Source organism: Lontra canadensis, unplaced genomic scaffold (assembly GCF_010015895.1).
Source record: "Lontra canadensis isolate GAN:19392208 unplaced genomic scaffold, GSC_riverotter_1.0 scaffold79, whole genome shotgun sequence".
Classification (NCBI taxonomy): Eukaryota; Metazoa; Chordata; class Mammalia; order Carnivora; family Mustelidae; genus Lontra; species Lontra canadensis.
In genome coordinates, this window is record NW_022631073.1 from 5691489 (window position 1) to 5712991 (window position 21503).

The following is a 21503-nucleotide window of genomic DNA, read 5'->3' on the forward strand; positions in this document are numbered from 1 at the left end:
ACCTTTGTGCATATTCGTGGATAATTCTGCAAGCCCGAGAAGCATCATGGGGCTCTGCTGGAGAGCTGAGTGAGGGCACAGGCTGACGTGGGGAGATTAATGGAAGTACATGGGGTCGTCACTGGGGATCACAGGGAGCCCGTGTCAACTCTGTGATGCTTCGCTAGGGTACTGGCTTGTCTGTCTGCTTATGTGCACGGAGGAGGTGAACTGGTCACTGTCCAGGTGTTCCAGAAAGTGTGGCAGCTTCTCAGATGTACTCCATGCAACACATAGCCCCAAGAGCTTTTTTGTGTGACAGACTCTTGGCTGGTCTATAGGGCCGAGAGCCATGTGGGAATTTGAGTTATTACAAAAGGGTATACACTATTTTTTAAAAATACATATTATTTCTGAGTGTCCTATCTGTAAACATCATTGTGGTTACTAATGTGTCCTCTCACTGGAAAACATTCCAGACTCCTAGTGATTTTCAGTCATGCTGTACTCTCAAGGGGCACAAGAGAGACATTAGTCCTGTGTTGCTGTCCATTGCATTTTCTGATTTGGAAAGGGCTGGTCCCCTGTGAGAATGGATGTGGAGGTTGAGGGTCCCTGATGGAGGGTCCCAGTTATGAACATCAACTCCTGCTCTCAAAATGCTCTTGTGATAGCTGGGAGATTAGCTTATCCTCAGGAGCACCAGGAATCTCGTGGGGAGATCTTCCACCGGACACCCAGGGACATGCACCCACGGTGACGGTGAGGCACAGTTCGGTCACTACCCTCTGCACACGATGACAGTTGCTACCTGAAGCATGCAGAAGGGTCACTGTCTGCAAAGTATGTTAGATGTCAAACCTTGTACCTCTTGCCTGTGTTTAGACCTGTAATAGACCAATCTTGGCTGTCAGTTTCAATATAAGCATTTCTGGTGTATGAGTGTCTACTGAGTCCTGCACCGTCAGTGGCAGGTTGGGCCTTAGACTAAGGATCAATAACAAAATGTGTACTAAGTCCGCTACAATGTTTCTCTAGAAATGCGTGATATCCAAACCTTCCCAAATTAATCCTCTTTCTATTTCATTCCAGATAACTTGTTCAAACCCAAAGAAAGATACATTTCAGAGAAGGAGATGCACATGCGATCTAAAAGGTACTTGGTTATTGTGTGAGGTTGAAAAATGTGGGGTGGGGGGTGGCTGCTGCGTCCAGGCGCCATCCAGAGGGGTCACTATTCCCTTTAATGTCTGAGGTCCTCTTGGCCGTGAACGTGGAACGCTGGCTAAAAGAAGTTGTTCAGTTGCACCTCTGAATGTTAATGCCGTTATTGGAAAAGCCTTAGGAAAGTGGCGGGTCTTGGATTCTGAGCCGACCCAGTAATTGGTCTCTAAGAGATCCCCAGACTCGTAGCGGGAAAGCTTCTGCACATTCTCATTGTCTCTGTGGGCAGGTGCTCCTTGTCACTGTGCACCTTTGAAGGTGATTTTATGAGGAAGAGTGAGACGGTTTCTCCTGAGGGCCCTGCCAGTGGCAGAGCCTGCAGGAATGACTCCAAACTTGGAAGCCCGTGGCATGTGGGAGCCAGCAAAGCCACAGAGGGCCACATGCTGGCCTTCCTGACGCTCCATCCCAGGCGGGCTTGGCGGCCTCGCTGCCCACAGACTCTCCCTGTTCTGCCTGGCTGGTTGCTATTCTAGACCCCGACTATTTCTCACCCACCTGATCACACAAAGGCGGCCATTCTTTCTGAGCCCTGGCTGCCTAACCAGAAGGTAATAACTCAGCTATGTTGGCCAAGTTCATACAAGAAAATGTCATTAGTTTATAATAAAGTATCTAGCACTGGGAGGAACGGTAATAATTAAACCCAATTGATAGAGCCCTTAGAGAAACCACTGAAATAAGAAGAATATGTTTCTCCACAGTCCAGGCACAAAAATCTCTGCTTTTAGGATCGTTTCCATGATAGTTGGCCAACTTTGATCCCGGGCAAGGAGCCTCTTTGTAAGTCCAAGAGTGGAAGTGAGAAGGGGAGCATCCCATTAATGATCTGATTCATGGCATTCTAACTGGGAGTTCTGAGGGGCCACTGGGTTTTCAGACTTGCTGTTTGAGATGTGCAGGGTTGTGTGTCCCTCATGCCCGAAGTATTCCTTTTTCAATTTAGCAAAAAATTTCAGCTGAATTTTCCCTTTGCAGTCCCCAAACCCAAAGTTGCTATTATGGAGACTGCAAGCTAAAGTACTAGGTCTCAAAGCAGCATTCGGGGTCGACAGGATGGCCCCAGGGCTTTCTGGAAGCGGAAACAGAGGCTCAGGGAGGATGCAGGAGCTAGGTCACGGTGCGCCCCCGGATGGAGTCCGTACTTGGGTTTTCACTCTGCGTCCTGGGTGGGCTCTGACTCTGGCTCTCTCACTCACCCACAGTCATGCTGGAGCTTTCTTTTCTTCCGTATTCTTTGTTATTAGTTGTATGGTTGAATCACATTTTCATTTTAAATACTCAAACAGCAGAGATAAAGTTAAAGGCCCTCCTAGCCGACGGTCTTCCCTCCCACCGCATTTCTCTGGGCCCGGTTCTTTCTCTAGAGACCCACAGTACTCAGCCTTCTGTGCATCCTTCCAGGACCTTCTGTCTTCCTGAAGATAGACTTCCACCTGTACATCAGCAGTTATCTATTTGTTAATCATAAATGGGATCATACTATGTATATTATTTTTCTGTAGCTTACTTTTATCGCATGAAAGATACAGATAATTGACCATTTTCCTCATTGGTTCTAACTATTTGCTGTGTGGTGCTCTGTATGGATGTATCCTAATTTATTTAGGAAGCCCTTGTAACTAAATACCACATCAGGAGCTCCAAGAGTGAGACCTGGGAATTTTTATCTTAAACTGCCCATATAGTTCAGACGGTCGGTGTCAGGAAGATGGTCTCTGTGCATCTGGGGATTTCCACTGTGGAGCTCTGGGACATTCAGCTCTCCTGCTGATTCCTTATGGTCCTCTTCCTGGCCCTTCCTGGAATAGTTCCTAGATATGGCAAGTCTGTGTTCATGGATTCATTCAAACCATACCCATGGAACAAGTATTTCCCAGACACTTTATACTATGGGGTTAGGGGGCAGTGTTGCGTTGGAGTCCACGGTTCGAACCCCAGCCCACCGTGAGCCAGCCTGGGGGACTTTGCAAGAGCCTCCTGACCTCGCTGGGCCTCGCGCTCCTCAGTCATATTGTAGAGGACACTATGTGCCTCTTCCGGCTGCTGTGAGGGTTGACAACATTTATGCCTGGTGATTAGCCTCGTGCTCAGTAACCAAGATAATGTCACCTGCTAATGATGTCATTTATATTTTTATGCTTTGTTATTATTATTTTAAAAGTAGAACCTATTAAACAAATTTTGTCTGGCTTTCGCATGTGGGAAAAAATGAAAAAAAAAAAAAAAGGCGTTTACCCACAGGCCCTGTATGCAGCAACCCCACAGCTCAGGCTACTGTTCCTCCACTGTGTCTGTGGACTCCGCAGAAATATCCTTCAGCCTCTGGACACAGTTTCTATTAAGAGTCAGGAAAGAAGAGTCCAGAAGAAGGTCTCTTTCTTGGGCCCTGCTTGTTACGTGGAAACTCCTAATTTTACACTAGGACAAGACCGTGATACTTCCGTCTGAGATGTATCTGGAAGCAGTTTAATTAGGAAGGCAACAGGTTAAGAGAGAAACACACATTTACGCGTGTGTCATCCCGGTAGAGTTCCTGCTACTTCCTCCATTTATTCGCTGCTCTTTTTCTAAGTCATAGGAAGGCTTAAAAAAACGTGTAGCAAAAAGGCGTCTGGGCAAGTTTATAGAGTGGGAAAGCAGGAGGTTTGGAATCTCCCACTTGATGTGAGCAAGTCATTAATTATCTGCAAGAATGGAGGGGCAGGAAGTGCCCACCCAGTAGACAACTGGCCTCTGAGCTTTGCCCTGGGGCGGGGAGGGGACCCCTGACTGTTGGCGCCGTCCCAGCCTCAGCGGCCCGTTCTGGAGACTGTCAGGCGGCCCTGGGTCTCGGCGTCTCACCGATCTGGGATGGCCGTCGGCAGCTGGTCTTGTCTTTGAAATGGAAGAGCCTGCTGGCAAGACAGGACACAGACCCACCCCAGGCACCCGCTGTCTCGCTCCCCTTCAGAGTGTTTTCTGAATCTCTTTCAGAATCTATAATAACTTGCCGGAAGTGAAAAAGAAAAAAGAAGAACAAAAGAAAAGAGTGCTCTTACAGAGTAACAGACTCCGTGCTGAAGTCTTCAAAAAGGTAATGGCCTGGCCGCCAGCAGGTGTGACGTGTGTGTGGCACGCAGATGCTGAACCTGACCTTGACGTGTCTGTCTCCTGCCTCCCTAGCAATTACTGGACCAGCTCCTTCAAAGGAACGCGGTCTAACCACAGGCTGCGCGGCTGCCCCACTCCCGGGACCTGGGATGGCTTCAAACACCGGATCCACCATTAAACTTACCACTATCTTCATGATATGAAGCACTTACTTTACTTTCGATTTGGTGTTTTTTTTGTTTGTTTTTTGTTTTTGCTTTTGTTTTTGTTTTGTAAAGGAAAACATAGCTCCTGAATTGCTTGCCCAAACCACACAGACACAGTAACCCTTGAGGAAATGGGCCAGCAGACCATGGGGGGGTGACCCACGCGATGTAAATCACTAGGTCTAGTCCTCTCAGTTTTCCACTTTGGAATTTACCTTTTGCTTCTGATTCCTCACACCCGCTGCCCCCATTTCGCCCGAGGCAGCAAAAGGCCTAATACGTTCACATGGGCCCAGACCCTAGGGGGTTATTTTCATTCCTCAGAGTTTTGGGACGCACATCTGTCACTTTTGAAGTATCAATCCCAACGTCTGCCAGTTCTGCAAACTGCAGACTTTGGGTCAGCACCCAGTGCTCAAAAACCCTCTGGATGTGTGGGCCGAGAGATGCCAGAAGCGGACCTGGGAAGAAGGCGGGCACTCGGGCAGGAACGAGGGAGCGTTCAGTCTGTGTGTCCGCGACCAGAGTGGGGAGAGCCGTCCTCATGACCCCACCCCGCTCTGAGGGCTTCTCTTCATTTAGAAAAAGAGTCTATGTCCACAGAAGCTGTGAGGGCGGGATTGGTGGGAACAAAAAAACCGCAGGCGACTCCGTGTTTTCTGCAAAGCCCCTCCTCCCAAGCCAAAAGCCGTGTGGCTGAACGTGGCCATGGCTCCTGCTCAGCCACATGCTCTTCCAATTCTGATGACGTTCAGTGTTGATCAGTGGGTTTGGGGAGCGAAGAGCTAACTAGTTTTTATCAAAAATGGAAATAAATGCAATTATGACAAAAATGGAAGTATCGCTCTGCTCTGTGTTCCGCGCCGTGACTAAGGCAGCTGCTGTGGATAACAGTGAGAATGCCGTCCCAGCCCAGCAGGGGCCTCAGAACCCTCGTCCGCCGCCTCCTCACCACCACGACACCCAGGTCCAGAGCCCTGTGCGCCCCAATGCCCCGGAGAGCAGGCGTGAGGGAAGCAGGGAAATGGAAGGGCAAGGTTTAGGATCCCGAAGGCCTCCTGCTCACTAGGAATCGCCCCAGAATGAGAAGAGGTTTGGGGGGGTCAGCAGAAGCCCCGTTGACCCTTCCGTCCCCATCCCGAGGCTGTCACTCACCTTCCCTCCTTCCACTGCTGCATACGCCATCCCTTTTCTGGAACGCCTTTTGTTTACATGTCTACCGAAAAACCGTTTGAAAACTCAGCCTGCAGGTTCTCTCCTGACACCTTCCCCGCGGCCCTGTCCTCCAGGATGAGTCAGTGCCGTGCCCTTTGGGCACATGGTCTCAGACCCTGCCAGCCGGTGATGATGGACAATGTGGTCCCCTGCAGACTCCGGATCCTGGTCTTGGCCGCATTGCTCCCTAGTCTGTGCCTGGAAGGCAAGGGTATCGGTCTGGATTCAATCAGGAGAGAGAAGCCGCACAGTAACTTGCCCGGGGAAGTGTGATGTATGTAATTATTTACCATACCGGGAGTGCGGAATGAGGGATTGGCTAGCGAGAAGGAGAGGGAACTCGAAAGCAAGCAGGTGGGGGCAGCCCGGAGCAGCACGTGGGGAGCATCCCGGGAGCAGAGATCCCACAGGATGGAGAGGGAACAGTTGTGGTTCAGCAGGTGACCGGCGTTCCTGTGGTCTCATTGAAAACCCACCCTCTGGAATTTGCTGGAAGCCAGCTCTCTAGGATGCTTTGGGGGGGGGGCACATTATTTTGCTGCAGTACCACCCGAGGGGGCGAAGGGGCGCCCCCTGACCCATAGGAGCCTGCTGAGCAAACTGTCCCAGACCCAGGAAGAAGTGCCCTCCGTCCCGCCCTGTCTGTTCCGTCTATCAACAGAGCGTAGCCTTGTGCCCGCAAGCAGAGGGAGCACACGTGGGGGCCTGGATCCGTTTCAACAGAGGAGGCAAGAAGGGCAGCTTTGCTAGGGCAAGATCATGCCGCCCAACACTGGCCTAGCCAGCCCCTTAGCCCTGTCCCCGCTCCCACAGCTGTAAAACGGAGACCATTCTAGCCCCTCCTCCCAGGGTTGCTATGGGAACGGAACCATCCATGTGAATCCGGTGTTTGGAAGTGTGCCTGGCCCAAAGCAAGCACACTAGAGTGTTTCCTCGCACACAGATGCAGAAGTGGGGGCTGGAGTGTCTTCGGGAGCCCTTGGGCCCAGGGGCCGTGAGTTGTCCATCCCCGTCATCCCTCAGCTCGGCACTAAGAACACGTGCCAAAAAGACCATTGACCCTGTGGATGTTGCCGCAGAAAAATCCGTCCTACAAGCAGGATGCTCTGCAAACGTCCTTCTGCTCTCGGGCTCTTCTCCCTCGTAGAAACAAATTCAACTGTGGTTTATGCTTTTACCCTGAAGGTTAATGCCAGCTTTCTTGAACTTCCGAGACGGTATGCTGAATTTCTACTCAGATTTTTCACGTGCTCTTAAATTGTTTAAGTTGAATCTATGATATGCGTTCAGGCTAGTCTTTCTCAGGTAAAGATCCTGCCACACATTTTCTTATTTTTTTCTTCGCTATCTTCAGAGAGTTTCAAAGCTTTTCCTAACCAATAATTTAAATTCAGGGCCCGACCACTTCTAGGCTGTTCTGTGACACTTTCTAAGAAGTGGGTTTATGTCACCTAGCAACTAAATATCTCAGAATTCCTGGATGCAGTCACCTTCCCAAAGTTGCCCGTGAAGAGATTACCCCCTTTGCAAAGCAGATGCCAAGTCTTAATGCTGATGAGTGACTTTGGATGCCCAGCATTTCTTTTATGTTTTAATAAGGTTATAATAGAAATACAATAGTGTTATAATAAATATGGAAGAAAAGGCTTGAAACGTAGCAGTCATCCTTTATATTTCTCTCAGGAAGTGGTGGCCCAGTTGCTGGCTTCTCTTCTTAAAATCAGACTTCAGGAAAGACTTTAATGATTTTGAAATTCTAAGTAGAATCTACTTTTGTAACTTTAATAATCAGATTCACTCGGGAGCCAACTTCTCATCTGAGTGGGTTTGAGTTCCGGTGTTGGAACAACTCTCCGGTGACAGGAGCAGGTAGCGGACGTTGTGGATTTGCTGTGGGCAGCTCATGAGCTCAGACCAAGCAACATTTGAAATCATTTGAGATGGGCCGGTAACAGGACCGGCCTGTCTCACTGTGGTCTCCATGACTTCATGTCAAAGGAGAAATTCCTATTTTGGTATTTATCCTCTCTGCCAGCTGGTAATGGAATAATGGAAAAACAATTGCCTCGGTTTTCTTAGCCAGCACGGATTGCCAACCAAACTTCCTGGAAGCTGTGTGCTCCCTGAGTGAGTCAGCAAATGCTTGCTCACATGAAACGATGCTCTTTGAAAGAACTATTTGTGAAATACCAGTTGCTGGAGAGTGGTTGAAATGCCGTTGCTTAAGAAGTTCTCCCATTTCGGGGCGCCTGGGTGGCTCAGTGGGTTAAGCTGCTGCCTTCGGCTCAGGTCATGATCTCAGGGTCCTGGGATCGAGTCCCGCATCGGGCTCTCTGCTCAGCAGGGAGCCTGCTTCCCTCTCTCTCTCTCTGCCTGCCTCTCTACTTGTGATCTCTGTCTGTCAAATAAATAAATAAAATCTTTAAAAAAAAAAAAAGTTCTCCCATTTCAACCCTTGGCGTACAGATTGTACGCTGTGGACCTGGTCTCTGCCTCTCAGATGACCAGCAGTCTGAGTAGGAGGCAGGCCGGAGGCAGAAGGACAAGAGGGTGTGACCAGCCTCCGGGAGGCCATCCGACAGTGGGGAACCAGGCCTTCTGGGTTAAGGGAGTAAGAACAAGGTACAGAAATGACTCACGGTGGCTTTATGTGAGAGCGCTGTCATGCACATTAAGAGTGAAGGAAATGATCTGTGATGTGATTAAAATGAGTTTCAGCAGATGCTTGCATTCTGTGCCCTTTCATGCACACTTGAGAGGTGCCTACGAGGGTCATGCTGAATGGCAGCCTTGGGGAAGGTGCTGGCCCCGAGCTGAACCAGCCCACACCGGGGACTCACATGCTGTGGCCATCTCTCCAGAATTTTCTCCTTGTCTGTCTGTCGCAAGCTGCCAGGACATCTCCCCACTCATTGGGAGAGCGGGCTGTCAGAAAACTCTGGGATTCCATGAGGGGCCCCCTTTCTCCTCGAAGTCGGGCTGCTCCTTGACGCAAATGTTTTCTCCACATGGAACCTAGCAACAACTTTGGCAGGTCTCCCCGAGAATCGAGGTTTTTTTTTTTGTTTTTTTTTTTCCCCAAGTCCCGTCTGCTGCCTCAGGCACAGTTCTGATCCAGAGACCCCAAGAGACTGTCTGAGGTAGTTGTCTAGGGTGTGTGTTGGGGAGGAGGCATTGAAAAAACGTCCATTTTTTCTCACGTCTCTAGAAGCTTCCCGAGTCCCCATGCTGAATGCTGCTGGTCCCAGCCAGGCTGCAGCCAAACCATGACTCCAAGCGGTGACCCCTCTCTCTGATCTTAGCACATCAGGAGCTTGAAGCCAGGGAGGGAGGGGAGAGCCTTTGCTTGCCTCTAAGATCTTCAAAATGCTGCTTTATTCTTATCCAAGCCTACAGAGGAAGAGAATGCAGTTTATGGTCCAAATGGCAGCTGAGAAAAAACAATCATGAATTTCTTTCAATCTTTTTTATGAAGCAGCACTAAGAGTGAGAGACACAGGAAAAGCGTCCCGTCAATGACGGGCAGAGCATGATTCCTTTGTTCAGTGTCTGTACTTTGCTGACCTGCCTGAAACAGGGCAACAGCTGGAATGACATCAGGGAAAAGATATTACAACCGTTACCCGCGTTAAGTACATTCGATGTGTAATATCCTTTCATCAAAGCCAACGAGGCTGCCTGCGTACTGGCCCACTGATGTCAGGGAGAGGGAAATTATAAATCTTTTCACTGCTGCTGATTGGTAAGGAAGCAAACCCACAGCGTGTGTTGTATCCATTGTGGCTCCTTGTGACTGACGTTGTGCCATGGATACCAGAGGAATTTGTGATGACGAGCCACTTAACAGTTATGTGTTGCCAATTATGTCCTTAACATTGAAATCTATTGAGCGCATGTACAGAATTTTTTGTGCTTGTTTTTATTGAAAAGTATGCAGTGAAGGCTGGTTAGGCAGATTTAATTATTCTATGCCGACATAATTATAATTCCAAGTCTTGCTCGCTTGGCTGAAACGTTTGTTAAATCAAAATGACAAAATGATTCAGGATAGTTTTCCAGGACTTTGGTGGCCTGTGACGTTTCATTAGCAAAGCCATGCCTCTGTCTCTCCAATGGACAGTGAATATTTTCGCATGGGTGACTGGGATGTGTGGATGTTGGTTAGTTCGAGACGTGAAATCGGCTCAGATTGGGGGAAATACAATGAAGCCTTTTTTCAGATTGGGGTGTTTTGACCCTAATTCTCAGCTGGTGATTGAGTGAGGTCTCCCCCACTTCCCAGACCCTGGATGGATGAAATGGTTTCTGATGGATGGGTCAGGAACAAACCAGAAGAGAAGCCCGGACAGAGACCTGCTGAGCCCGGGACCCAGTTCGAATGTCTCTAAAAATAAAGGCTTAGGATTTTGTGTTTGTCTTGAGTGCTGGGCACATGTCACATGCTTGCCACGTGCTGTATACTGTAGGCATGGAGAAACTTTTCCTCTCTCCGACCTAGGCTCTCAGCTAAGGCTTGAAATAAAGGACAAATTAATAAAAAATTAACATAAGTTTATCGATTTGTGCATTTCAGGTCTCATCTGTAGACATGAGACAAGGTCAAGGAGGAGTAAGACAGTTTTCACACCTGCTTCCAGGGTCCTCGAGGAAAGATCCTGTTATGGATTAGGTGTTTGTGTTCCCCACAGATTCATGTGTTGAAACCCAACCCCCTCCCTGTACAGCCGTGTTTAGAGGTGGCACCTCCAAGGATGTCATTAAGGCCAAGTGAGGTCATGAGGTCACGGCTCTGAGATCATGACGTGAGTCTGAGGCTCCTTAAAATGCATAAAGAGGTTACGTGGGCACACAACAAAGCCAGTAGCTGTCTACAAGCCAAGAGCGGAGACCTCAGAATGAAACGTAGATTGCTGGCACCTCAATCTTGGACTTCCCAGCTTCTGGACCATGAGACCTCACATGGGTTGTGTCTACAGCCCTTGCACTCTCTGAACTTAATGCCTTTCCTCTGGGCCACCTGGAGGAAATAGATTTCTCCTCTGGGTCGTCTCCTGAATTCTCTCTGTCCCTGGCATATTATCCCTAGGATCTAGCCCCTTCGGCAGAGTGCTTGATAGGCTCATGAAACTCAAGGAATTTAGAACATTACTTCCTCCACCCCCACGAAGCTTGGCTTCAAGACCATTGTCTCACGAAAGACATCAGGAAACTGAGGCTTGGGGCTCGGAGCTGTTTAGTGGTCTCTTTTATTTTCTGAGATATTCCCTTTGTTGTTTGTTGTGGAGTCAGAAAGTCTGGACATTTACAAGTCATGCCCACGTCATATTCATTTCCCTCAGAATAGTGCACGCAGGTGGAAGGTAGGTAGGCTCTGGACCGGCTTCCTTTTCATAAGAGCTAGAGCTGCGATGTATGAGCATAAGGGGGGGGTTAGAGCTTCTAAGATAAGAACAGAATAGTATTATTTCAGAATCATTCTTGAAAACCGCTTCGGTACCATCTTGAGACAGACTAACTTCTCTCAGTAAAGGTCTGCAGCCGCTCAGTGTTTCCTCCAGCTCTGAAACAGATCAGCTGAGCATCAGATGAAGAAATTGACATGTTTAGGGTACTTGATGTGCCCCTGAAATTTCTTTTAAAGTACTAGAACCCCACTCAGCACAGTGAGAAGGTTGTACTTTGAGAAGCAAGGGACGACAGATCCTACGGCCCCTCTGGTCCTCAGGGGCTTGGAGTGGAAAGGGGAGCATCCCTGAATTTCCTGACCCCTGGAGGAAAAACTTGTCTTTGACCCTCTTAGGTCCCTGGCTGGGTCCGAAAATCAACAAAAACAGATTCACAGGAGATAAGCAGGCTCACCTGTTGATATAAATTTTCTGTGACATGAGCTGTCATTAAATAATGAACACTTAAAGGGGCACCTGGGTGGTTCAGTCAGCTAAGCATCTGCCTTCGGCTCAGGTCATGATCCCAGGGTCCTGGGATTGAGCCCCGCATCGGGCTACCTGCTCAGCAGGGACTCTGGTTCTCTCTCTGTCTGCCATGCCCCCTGCTTGTGCACACACACTCTCTCTGACAAATAAAATCTTTTTTTAAAAAAAGAGAAATGAACACTTTAAGAAATGTTTAACATGTTTTTTAAAAAATATTTTATTTATTTGACAGATCACAAGTAGGCAGAGAGGCAGGCAGAGAGAGAGGGGGAAGCAGGCTCCCTGCTGAGCCAAAAGTCCAATTCAGGGCCTGATCCCAGGACCCTGAGATCATGACCGGAGCTGAAGGCAGAGGCTTAACCCACTGAGCCACCCACGCGCCCCTAACGTGGTTTTGCACTAACTCTGGTGAAGACTGGACAGTCATGGGAAAACATGGTAGGACCAAGGGTATGAGCAAAGGGCAGGAAACTTAGGAAGGCCTGATCACCTGGGGTCCTCTTGGTGTCCCTCATCTCCGGAAATAAGGGAGTTTCTTTCTTCCGAGCACAGGGAAGCACCTCTCACACGAAATCTTACAGTTGCTTCAGGGAGAAAGCAGTTGAGGGAGTCTTCCCTGCACCTGCATTCCTCAAATTTCTTCAGCTTCACATATGCTTAAAACATGGTAAAATGCCGTATTTGGGGACTGCGTGTTCTGAACTCCATCCGACTTAACATATGGATGAGGATACCTCAAGACTTCAGGGAAATAAAATGAGAAAATATTTGCCTTGGATACTTGCATCCTTAGTGGCGAGATGTCAGGACTGCCGAATAAGGAATTAAGTAGGTTCATCATGACATGGGAATAATGGAGTCCTGTGATGATTCAGCTAGACTGGGGGCAGGCGTGATGCCATGCTTCTCCTCCTCAGCGCCTGGCAGGGAGCCTGGCACCCATGGGTGTCAGGATGTTCTCATTTCATGTCACCAGCTGGGTTTTCATTACATCTGGGCCTCACCAGCTGCTTCTCGCTTGTCTTCCTTTCGTGTCTCGCTCCATCTGGGAAAGTGAACATTGCGTAACTCATCTCTTCAAACTCAAAGGTAATGGGAGAGACAGAGACTTTCCAGTTCTGAACAAAAATCATCTTTAGGTTGAAATCACATTCTGAGGTGAGATGAGTTCTTATGTATTCACATAGTAAGGGCCATTCCCATGCCCTGGCTTGAGGCTTCAAAGCCCCCATTTTGGCATTGGCGGTTCTCAGAGCCGTGGCCAAAGTGTGGGATGTGTAAGGAGGGGCAGGGGTGCTGTCAGCAGCAATCTCAGCCAGAAGCAAAAACAAACTTCTGAATTCTGAACCTTCCAGGTTACATCAATGAAGAAACTTTATTCTCGATACAAAATAATGGCAAGTTTTCATCCAATATAGGTCACAACTGTGCTGCGATCCAAAGATGTGAGATTCACGGTTTATAACTTTCTCTTCCTTCTATAGAATATATGCATTTCCCCAAACACATATATTATTAATAGACCATAAAATATTAACTTCATCTAAAAATGCATTATTAATGGCATAATCTGTGTGGTGCGCACACTGGTTTTCTCCAGAGGCTGTATTTCAAAAACTCAAGTTCCCTTTTCCTTGATGTTGGTGAAAGAGACGATTCTACAGATGTTGATTTGTAATGACCAAGAGAGTTCATGATCTTGTAGTCAAGGAGTCAACACAGAATCAACAATTCTGTCAAAAAAAAAAAAAAATCCTGGGGGAGGAGTCAAGCTGGCGGAGAAGTAGCAGCTGAGACAACTTCAGGTAGCGGGAGATCAGCTAGATAGCTTATCTAAAGACTGCAAACACCTACAAATCCAACGGGAGATCGAAGAGAAGAGCAGCAATTCTAGAAACAGAAAATCAGCCACTTTCTGAAAGGTAGGACTGGCGGAGAAGTGAATCCAAAGTGACCGGAAGATAGACCGCGGGGGGAGGGGCCGGCTCCCGGCAAGCGGCGGAGCCACGGAGCACAAAATCGGGACTTGTAAAAGTCTGTTCCGCTGAGGGACATCGCTCCAGAGGCTTGGCCGGGGTGAAGCCCACGCGGGGTCAGCGTGGCCTCAGGTCCCGCAGGGTCACAGAAGGATCGGGGTGGCTGAGTGTCGCAGAGCTCGCAGGTATTAGAACGGGGAAGCCGGCTACAGAGACGGAGCCGAGGAGTGACTCTCAGCTCGGGGTTACCTTGAACCGGTCGCAGGCTCGGTCAGCTCCGAGCAGCCGGAGGCCAGGGTGACGGGAGCAATTGGGCGCTGTTCTCTGAGGGCGCACTGAGGAGTGGGGCCCCGGGCTCTCGGCTCCTCCGGGCCGGAGACTGGGCGGCCGCCATCTTCATTCCCGCCCTCCGGACGCTACGGAAAGCGCTCAGGGAACAAAACCCGAGGGCATTACTCAGCCCGGCCCCGGGTAAGGGCGGTGTGACTCCGCCGGGGGCAAAGACACTTGAGAATCACTACAACAGGCCCCTCCCCCAGAAGATCAACAAGGAACCCAGCCAGGACCAAGTTCACTTACGAGGAGTGCAGTTTCAATACCAAGGAGAGCAGCGGAATTCCAGAGGAGGAGCAAGCAAAGCACAGAACTCATGGCTTTCTCCCCATGATTCTTTAGCCATGCAGTTAATTTTTTTTTCTTTTTCAATTTTTTTCTCTTCTTCTAAATTTTTTAACTTTTACCCTTTTCTTTTTTAACGTTTTTTAACTAGTTTATCTAATATATATATATATATTTTTTTTTCCTTTTCATATTTTTTCATTATTGGTTTTCTTTTTTTATTTGTTTCTTTTTTCTTTTTTTTTTTTCTTTCTGAACCTCTTTTTATCCCCTTACCCCCCCTCACGATTTGGGATCTCTTCTGATTTGGCTAAAGCATATTTTCCTGGGATTGTTGCCACCCTTTTAGTATTTTACCTGTTCCTCCATATACTCTTATCTGGACAAAATGACAATGCGGAAAAATTCACCACAAAAAAAAGAACAAGAGGCAGTACCGAAGGCTAGGGACCTAATCAATACAGACATTGGTCATATGTCAGATCTAGAATTCAGAATGATGATTCTCAAGGTTCTAGCTGGGCTCGAAAAAGGCATGGAAGATATTAGAGAAACCCTCTCGGGAGATATAAAAGCCCTTTCTGGAGAAATAAAAGAACTAAAATCTAATCAAGTTGAAATAAAAAAAGCTATTAATGAGGTGCAATCAAAAATGGAGGCTCTCACTGCTAGGATAAATGAGGCAGAAGAAAGAATTAGCGATATAGAAGACCAAATGACAGAGAATAAAGAAGCTGAGCAAAAGAGGGACAAACAGCTACTGGACCACGAGGGCAGAATTCGAGAGATAAGTGACACCATAAGACGAAACAACATTAGAATAATTGGGATTCCAGAAGAAGAAGAAAAGAGGGGAGCAGAAGGTATATTGGAGAGAATTATTGGAGAGAATTTCCCCAATATGGCAAAGGGAACAAGCATCAAAATCCAGGAGGTTCAGAGAACCCCCCTCAAAATCAATAAGAATAGGTCCACACCCCGTCACCTCATAGTAAAATTTACAAGTCTTAGTGACAAAGAGAAAATCCTGAAAGCAGCCCGGGAGAAGAAGTCTGTAACATACAATGGTAAAAATATTAGATTGGCAGCAGACTTATCCACAGAGACCGGGCAGGCCAGAAAGAGCTGGCATGATATATTCAGAGTACTAAACGAGAAAAACATGCAGCCAAGAATACTATATCCAGCTAGGCTATCATTGAAAATAGGAGAGATTAAAAGCTTCCAGGACAAACAAAAACTGAAAGAATTTGCAAACACCAAACCAGCTCTACAGGAAATATTGAAAGGGGTCCTCTAAGCAAAGAGAGAGCCTAAAAGTAGTAGATCAGAAAGGAACAGAAACAAAATACAATAACAGTCACCTTACAGGCAATACAATGGCACTAAATTCATATCTCTCAATAGTTACCCTGAATGTTAATGGGCTAAATGCCCCAATCAAAAGACACAGGGTATCAGAATGGATAAAAAAACAAAACCCATCTATATGTCGCCTACAAGAAACTCATTTTAAACCCGAAGACACCTTCAGATTTAAAGTGAGGGGGTGGAAAAGAATTTACCATGCTAATGGACATCAGAAGAAAGCAGGAGTGGCAATCCTTATATCAGATCAATTAGATTTTAAGCCAAAGACTATAATAAGAGTTGAAGAAGGACACTATATCATACTCAAAGGGTCTGTCCAACAAGAAGATCTAACAATTGTAAATATCTATGCCCCTAACGTGGGAGCAGCCAACGATATAAACCAATTAATAACAAAATCAAAGAAACACATCAACAATAATACAATAATAGTAGGGGACTTTAACACTCCCCTCACTGAAATGGACAGATCATCCAAGCAAAAGATCAACAAGGAAATAAAGGCCTTAAATGACACACTAGACCAGATGGATATCGCAGATCTATTCAGAACATTTCATCCCAAAGCAACAGAATACACATTCTTCTCTAGTGCACATGGAACATTCTCCAGAATAGATCACATCCTCGGTCCTAAATCAGGTCTCAACTGGTATCAAAAGATTGGGATCATTCCCTGCATATTTTCAGACCACAATGCTCTGAAGCTAGAACTCAATCACAAGAGGAAATTTGGAAAGAACCCAAATACATGGAGACTAAACAGCATCCTTCTAAAGAATGAATGGGTCAACCAGGAAATTAAAGAAGAATTGAAAAAATTCATGGAAACAAATGATAATGAAAATACAACGGTTCAAAATCTGTGGGACACAACAAAGGCAGTCCTGAGAGGAAAATATATAGCAATACAAGCCTTTCTCAAGAAACAAGAAAGGTCTCAAGTACACAACCTAACCCTACACCTAAAGGAGCTGGAGAAAGAACAAGAAAGAAACCCTAAACCCAGCAGGAGAAGAGAAATCATAAAGATCAGAGCAGAAATCAATGAAATAGAAACCAAAAAAACAATAGAACAAATCAATGAAACTAGGAGCTGGTTCTTTGAAAGAATCAATAAGATTGATAAACCCCTGGCCAGACTTATCAAAAAGAAAAGAGAAAGGACCCAAATAAATAAAATCATGAATGAAAGAGGAGAGATCACAACTAACACCAAAGAAATACAGACAATTATAAGAACATATTATGAGCAACTCTATGCCAACAAATTTGACAATCTGGAAGAAATGGATGCATTCCTAGAGACATATAAACTACCACAACTGAACCAGGAAGAAATAGAAAGCCTGAACAGACCCATAACCAGTAAAGAGATTGAAACAGTCATCATAAATCTCCAAACAAACAAAAGCCCAGGGCCAGACGGCTTCCCGGGGGAATTCTACCAAACATTTAAAGAAGAACTAATTCCTATTCTCCTGAGACTGTTCCAAAAAATAGAAATGGAAGGAAAACTTCCAAACTCATTTTATGAGGCCAGCATCACCTTGATCCCCAAACCAGACAAGGATCCCATCAAAAAAGAGAACTACAGACCAATATCCTTGATGAACACAGATGCAAAAATTCTCACCAAATTACTAGCCAATAGGATTCAACACTACATTAAAAGGATTATTCACCATGACCAAGTGGGATTTATTCCAGGGCTGCAAGGTTGGCTCAACATCTGCAAATCAATCAATGTGATACAACACATTAATAAAAGAAAGAACAGGAACCATATGATACTCTCAATAGATGCTGAAAAAGCATTTGACAAAGTACAGCATCCCTTCCTGATCAAAACTCTTCAAAGTGTAGGGATAGAGGGCACATACCTCAATATTATCAAAGCCATCTATGAAAAACCCATCGCAAATATCATTCTCAATGGTGAAAAACTGAAAGCATTTCCGCTAAGGTCAGGAACACGGCAGGGATGTCCGTTATCACCACTGCTATTCAACATAGTACCAGAAGTCCTAGCCTCAGCAATCAGACAACAAAAAGAAATTAAAGGCATCCAAATCGGCAAAGAAGAAGTCAAACTATCACTCTTCGCAGATGATATGATACTATATGTGGAAAAGCCAAAGGACTCCACTCCAAAACTGCTAGAACTTATAGAGGAATTCAGTAAAGTGTCAGGATATAAAATCAATGCACAGAAATCAGTTGCATTTCTCTACACCAACAACAAGACAGAAGAAAGAGAAATTAAGGAGTCAATCCCATTTACAATTGCACCCAAAACTATAAGATACCTAGGAATAAACCTAACCAAAGAGACTAAGAATCTATACACAGAAAACTATAAAGTACTCATGAAAGAAATTGAGGAAGACACAAAGAAATGGAAAAATGTTCCATGCTCCTGCATTGGAAGAATAAATATTGTGAAAATGTCTATGCTACCTAAAGCAATCTACACATTTAATGCAATTCCTATCAAAGTACCATCCATTTTTTTCAAAGAAATGGAACAAATGATCCTAAAATTTATATGGAACCAGAAAAGACCGCGAATAGCCAAAGGAATATTGAAAAAGAAAGCCAAAGTTGGTGGCATCATAATTCCGGACTTCAAGCTCTATTACAAAGCTGTCGTCATCAAGACAGCATGGTACTGGCACAAAAACAGACACATCGATCAATGGAACAGAATAGAGAGCCCAGAAATAGATCCTCAACTCTATGGTCAACTAATCTTCGACAAAGCAGGAAAGAATGTCCAATGGAAAAAAGACAGCCTCTTCAATAAATGGTGTTGGGGAAATTGGATAGCCACATGCAGAAAAATGAAATTGGATCATTTCCTTACACCACACACGAAAATAGACTCAAAATGGATGAAGGACCTCAATGTGAGAAATGAATCCATCAACATCCTTGAGGAGAACACTCTTTGACCTCAGCCACAGCAACATCTTCCTAGGAACATCGCCAAAGGCAAGGGAAGCAAGGGCAAAAATGAACTATTGGGATTTTATCAAGATCAAAAGCTTTTGCACAGCAAAGGAAACAGTTAACAAAACCAAAAGACAACTGACAGAATGGGAGAAGATATTTGCAAACGACATATCAGATAAAGGGCTAGTGTCCAGAATCTATAAAGAACTTAGCAAACTCAACACCCAAAGAACAAATAATCCAATCAAGAAATGGGCAGAAGACATGAACAGACATTTCTGCAAAGAAGACATCCAGATGGCCAACAGACACATGAAAAAGTGCTCCACATCACTCGGCATCAGGGAAATAAAATCAAAACCACAATGAGATACCACCTCACACCAGTCAGAATGGCTAAAATTAACAAGTCCGGAAATGACAGATGCTGGCGAGGATGCGGAGAAAGGGGAACCCTCCTACACTGTCGGTGGGAAAGCAAGCTGGTGCAACCACTCTGGAAAACAGCATGGAGGTTCCTCAAAGTGTTGAAAATTGAACTACCCTATGACCCAGCAATTGCACTGCTGGGTATTTACCCTAAAGATACAAATGTAGTGATCTGAAGGGGCACGTGCACCTGAATGTTTATAGCAGCAATGTCTACAATAGCCAAACTATGGAAAGAACCTAGATGTCCATCAACAGACGAATGGATAAAGAAGATGTGGTATATATACACAATGGAATACTATGCAGCCATCAAAAGAAATGAAATCTTGCCATTTGCGACAACATGGATGGAACTAGAGGGTATCATGCTTAGCGAAATAAGTCAATCAGAGAAAGACAACAATCATATGATCTCCCTGATGAGGGAGAGGAGATGCAACATGGGGGGTTAAGGGGGTAGGAGAAGAGTAAATGAAGCAAGATGGGATTGGGGGGGAGATAAACCATAAGTGACTCTTAATCTCACAAAACAAACTGAGGGTTGCTGGGGGGAGGGGGGTTGGGAGGGGGGGTGGGGTTATGGACATTGGGGAGGGTATGTGCTATGGTGAGTGCTGTGAAGTGTGTAAACCTGGCGATTCACAGACCTGTACCCCTGGGGAGAAAAACATATATGTTTATAAAAAATAAAATTAAAAAAAAATCCTCAAGATTTCTAACAAGAGATTGCCCCCCACCCCCCGCCCAACGTTGAAAAGGCTCAGGGCACTATGGGAGAAGTTCCTCTTTAGAAGTGTACCACATGGTTTTGGTTTTGGTTTGGTTTTCTGTGGGCACATTCTAAAATGAGGCCCAAAGTCCTGGAGCCAAAAGGGGGCCCAGCACGATGACTTTATTGTTGCCATGTATGTGCTTAAAGACATCGTGGAAAGACTTGTGATAATTGTCACCTCCTTGCCTCGGGCTTATGGACACCACCTTCCACTTTAAAACAAGGCATTTGTCTTGCTCCTTGCAGATGAGCCCTGTATCACCAGCTCTATGAATTTTCAGAAATCATTACTGCTAGGAGGTACACCTCATAATCCAAATCTCGGAAGGGAGAAAAGGAAGATGTTGACTTCAGCCTTCATTTGGTCCTGTTATGGGACTGCCAGGCTCTGGAAAGGCAGCTCCTGAGAATATGGTCCTGGGAAACACAGCCCCACATATGGTTTTAATTCAATTAGCCAGATCTTCTGAGAGGCACTGGGGTACCATTTAGGACATTGCTTCTTGAATTCTCATTTGCACCCTTGCATATAATGCTCAAAATCATTAGACCATAAAGAATTTTCACTCTTCACCCTTCACTCAACTCAACAGCAGCCATGTACTGATTGGACGCTTACTTGGGCTGCCTGGTAGGGACCACATAGGTGGGGTAGGAGGGGATGCGGTACAGAGCTCCAACGCCTGAGCACACGGAAGGCAGACCTTTCTAGCAAAAGCAAAGAAAGAAGCATTTCTATTAAGTGTTGAGCTGTAGTGAAAAACAAAACAAACCCGCTTAGATTTGATGATACAAAGAGGAGAAATAGCCAAATGTCAAAAGGCACGGTAAATGCTGTAAAAAGTGAAATAGAAAATGGGACGGATATTCAAACTCTATGACCAAGGGTGATGTCCTTTATAAAGACTTCGTGCAGATCAATGAAGGAAAAAAATGCTCAATACATATATGTTGGAAGGACATGCACAAGCCTTTCCCAGAAGAAAGAACACGCACAAATACTAAACAGCACTGACAGCCCAAGAAATGCAATTAATGAAATGTTTCAAGCTATCAAATTTTCCATTTTCTCTCTCTCTCTCTTTTTAAGAGTGAAAGAGAATTGTAGTAAAAGGCACAGGGAACCGTGTGAGTTGGAGGTGTGGGTCATTGCCTCTCTGGTCCTGCTCCATTGTAAGACATCTGTGCTCCAACCACCCCACGCCCAACACACATGCTACCCCACCTGCGCGAACCGTGGAGAGCTGCTCAAACTGCAAGGTCCAGAAGTGGGAGCCAGAGTGGACACCACAGGGAATCAGAGGCTCCCTCGAGTGGGAGTGAAGGACGGGTGAGAACACAGAGCTTTGCAAAGAAGCATTAACCGGGAGGTGGATGGGGTAGGGGAAATGCTGCCCAAAGGAGACACACCGGGTCCAAAATGCCAGGCTGTGCTTCCCAAGGCTGGAGCCCCCAAAACCCGCCTCAAGCCTGCGGGAGTGCCTGCTTTCCCCCTGAGCAGCTTTGAGCCGGATTCTGTTTTGGGCACCTGACAAAGCAGTCCTGCATGGCAAGTGGTAGAACGAATTAGCGCAACTTGTCCAGCGGCGTTTGGCAATTTGCATTAGCAGCCTTTCCCAGTAAAGAAATTTCCCAAAGACATGATTAAAGATTTGTGCCCGGAGACACTTACTGAAATATTATTTTTAATGGTGACAAATTGGAAACAACTTAAAAGTTCCACAGGAAG

The 21503-nt window shown here is 46.1% G+C and overlaps 1 protein-coding gene across 2 annotated transcripts in view; it reads left to right on the plus strand.

Annotated features, from left to right (window-relative positions):
• The window catches only part of CUNH10orf90 (chromosome unknown C10orf90 homolog), a 204226-nt gene extending 199717 nt beyond the window's left edge, over nucleotides 1-4509 (plus strand). For both annotated transcript variants that reach the window (XM_032882095.1, XM_032882096.1), the window contains 3 exons: nucleotides 1072-1135; nucleotides 4180-4279; nucleotides 4369-4509. In XM_032882095.1, the coding sequence (XP_032737986.1) occupies nucleotides 1072-1135; nucleotides 4180-4279; nucleotides 4369-4407 (203 nt within the window). In that variant the 3' untranslated portion in view covers nucleotides 4408-4509. The remainder of the gene's footprint in view (nucleotides 1-1071; nucleotides 1136-4179; nucleotides 4280-4368) is intronic.
• Nucleotides 4510-21503: the final 16994 nt, after the last annotated feature.